Here is a 3468-nt window from a genome sequence, read left to right as displayed (position 1 = left end):
TTCTCTACATTGGGGTCACTTTCAAGTCTTGTTGACCTGCCCCAACTGGACATCTGTGAAACAGAGCTAATTGGATTCCTACAGTCTAAATAAATATTCTGATTCTGAAGTCATGTACTTGTGTACACACGTGCAGCCCTCTTGTCAATCCATTGCCGTATGAAGGCCTCCCCATGCCGTGCTGGTCATGGGGGTTAATATACCAGGCTGTTCAGTGTGTGTGTTCGTGAAGGCAGGGCACATAGAAGTCGGGTACAACAACTGATTTTGCGGCATTTCCCTCTGCTAACAACGTCGCCCCACAGCAGCAGACAACACCAGTTTGTATGCACGGTGGTCACCCATCCATGCACTTTTCAATCTCAATCCTGTTCAGTTTTGGAGATCTGGCGAGGTTGGGCGCATTACGAGCGATTTGGTCAATGACCTCCGATTATCACGGTTGGCTACGTACAGTGCGAAAGAAGTTCAACTTACATACATACATACAAAGGCACTAAGTCTTACTTTCATAAAACTGATGAACAGCCTCACTGCTTGTGAGATTCAAAAACGGCAGCTATATACTGATATGTGAGCAAATGCCAATCTAAGGTCCACGATACGATACATTGGGCCAACTCCAACAACTCGTGCTTGGCTTCTTGTGGCAGCAATTTGGAGAACCCGGAGAAAACCCACAAACTTTAACTGTCATCTCCAAGCCTCCTCGCAGCTAACATTCTACACCCCACATTACAATTCACGGTACGTCTGACAATTTGTCCCGGCCTATCCGTATATTTTTCCTACTTGCGCCCAAAAAAAAGAGGCTTATCGTCGGCCACCGTTCGCATCACAGCGACACTTCCATCGCAGCAAGTGGTCGCGATTCCGGCCCCAAGTCTTGGCCTCGCACAGAACCGTCCGTGACGCTGGTGCCATCTTTGGCCGCCTTGTTCTGCCGCCGGCTGCCACGGTAGTAGCGGCGGTAGAGCAGGATGCCGGCCATCGCGCACGCTGCCAGTGACACTGTGCCCAGCAGCAGCCACAAAAGCGGGCCAGTCGCCGGACCCTTCGACAGAGCACCCGGCGATGGTTGGGCATTGGCGAGCAGAGCCATCTCGTTCGACGTCATCATCATCGTCGTCGTCGTCGTCATCGCCATCGTCGTCGTTGTCGTCGTTGTCGACTCCAAACTGGTGACCACGACGGCTGGATTTTCCGAGCACGACTTCCCGTCCGGCCCCAGCTCGTAACCGGACTTGCACTCGCACGTGTAGCTGCCTTCCAAGTTGACGCAAGCGTGCGCGCATCCGCCCCGACTCCCGTCCGAGCATTCGTCCACGTCGATGCAGTTGAGGCCATTGGCGTGCTGCTTGTACCCGGCGGGGCAGCTGCACTCGTAGAAGCCGCTCCTGTTGATGCATTCCCACTGGTTGCACAAGTGGTCCTCCTGGCACTCATCCACATCCTCGCACGCCGTGTCATTCACCTTGGAATAGCCTGGAAAGCAGTCGCACGTGAAGGAGCCCTCCGCGTTGTCGCACAGCCCATTCTCGCACGCATGATGGTCATCGCACTCGTCCACGTCCTCACAATCGTTGGAGACAGCATTGAATGCGTAGCCCGGCTCGCAAGTTTTTGCCTCCCTTCTGCGTCGCTCTCCCTCTCGCCCAGCTCCCTCTACCCATCCCCCCTCTCCTTGTTCTCCCTTCCACTCTCCACGGCCGCTGGCCCTCCGCCGCTCTCCGCCGTTTCCCTCCTGTGCCCAGCGGCACGCGACGCCCCGCACACCCGTTGCGTCGGCGCAGTAACGCGGCCTCCACTCCACGACGGCCGCCCGCGCTTCCCCCTTGCCCGCGCGTGACAAGGTGGCGCAGTGTGCGAGTGAGCAGCTCAGCGCTGGCTCATTCTGCTGCCACGCTGCGTAGGTTCCATCACCGGCGCCGGCACCCCCATCAGCTCCTTCTCCCATGGTCCACACGAATCCCCGCAGTGGCCCCCCCACACCAGGGAGCTCCTCACATGCCCGCCGGTCCCTCCGCAGGCCCAGCCACAGCTCGGTGGGGGAGTCTGGAGTGACCGAGTCCAGCAGGGACCCGAGCTGCCGTGCTTCGGTGGGGCTGTGCACCGTCGCCAAGTATCCCCGTCCGTGAGTCATCCTGTGGCAATGGCCCCAAGCCTCCCGTAGGGTCAGCGGCCGTGCGGAGAGGTGTACGGAGTAGCATCGGTGGTCCTCGCACGAGTGGCCGTCGCGAAGCAGCAGCGCTGGAGGAAGATGCGCTAGTGTTGCCAGCAGGAGGAATGCGGCGGCAGGCATGATTTTAGTTGTATATTTTTTGTGCTTTCCTTCTCACTGGTTTGTTGCGTTGTTTTATTCAGTGGATCTGATGGCGAGTGGCATCATCGGATGTGTGACACGGCTCAGATGAAATCCTGTAAAAAAAAGCAATGCACAATGGGTGTCACGCAACCCATCCGATACACTTTAGGATAAGGATTTGGATTTTTAGGACGCTTAAATACCTTAGAAACGTCCAGCGCCATCTCATCCCAACCAAGCAAATGTCCTGCTGAAGCCTAGCTAAGCAGACCACCAGGGGCAGCTGTCCTTGTGTGTCACAAGGTGCACGCAGCAACTGGCCTATATCAGTGGGTACCAGTCTCCCAGGCTTGGGTGGCAATGCTGCCAAGTGGTTTTTCCAAATGATTATTTTCGAGTAATGTATAAAATCTGGACTGTGATGCAATTACACGTGGCTTAATCTCTTTCCACGTAACGTCACGGGGATGTTTAACGTGAAGCATATGGTGCACGCTTATGGCTAATATACCGGCAGTATTAATCAGGGCGCCCGCTGGGTTTAACACTCCGAACCTCTGTAAGAAGCGGAGAACGTGCGACTGCTCCACCACGAAGCGCTTCTTACCCGGCGTCTTTCTACGTCGCCTGGAACACACACACGCACAAGTTCACAGGGGCAAGCTGCCAATAGGGGGTGCCCCTAGGGCGAAAAAAAAGAGGACTCCGCTCTCCGACCCTGTGAGACGTTTCATCACGCGAGGGGCCCAAAAGTACACTCGAGTGTTTATTACAAGGCCTCAATTTAAATTTAAATCATATGATACGTCGGAAGTTTTTTTTTCAATCATCAGGCGCGTGCGGCGTGTAACCGCACAATTTGCATTTTCACGGAGGTAAATTGGTAAACTTGGCGAGAGGTATGGCTGTGGGTCGGTGACGACTGGCGCCTGAGAAACCCTGTTTGAGAGAAGGGTTAAAAAATTAACCCGTAAAAACTATATATGCGTGGCGGCTAGAGTCCTCTCGTCCTCTGGCTTGAGATGGCTGCCACCTATGGGTCAGATGATTGCCTGCCACCATTAAGCAATTGGTAATTAAATATAATTGATTTTTTCCTAAAAAGTGTAAAGTTATGGAAAATATTTTTCACGAAAATTAATTGTCACGCACAACGAGTCTGT

General features: G+C 54.2%; 1 protein-coding gene across 1 annotated transcript; it reads right to left on the bottom strand.

Annotated features, from left to right (window-relative positions):
- Positions 1 to 704: 704 nt before the first annotated feature.
- LOC144730708 (uncharacterized) lies at positions 705 to 2413 on the bottom strand. The gene has a single exon (XM_078611401.1). The coding sequence runs from the start codon at positions 2300 to 2302 to the stop codon at positions 836 to 838; it is 1467 nt and encodes a 488-aa protein (XP_078467527.1). The 5' UTR covers positions 2303 to 2413; the 3' UTR covers positions 705 to 835.
- Between the last annotated feature and the right edge of the window lie 1055 nt (positions 2414 to 3468).

The sequence above is a fragment of the Lampetra planeri genome, chromosome 36 (assembly GCF_965212315.1).
Source record: "Lampetra planeri chromosome 36, kcLamPlan1.2.h2, whole genome shotgun sequence".
NCBI lineage: Eukaryota > Metazoa > Chordata > Hyperoartia > Petromyzontiformes > Petromyzontidae > Lampetra > Lampetra planeri.
The sequence above is the reverse complement of the archived record's forward strand: the minus strand, read 5'-3'. Positions and strand labels throughout refer to the sequence as shown.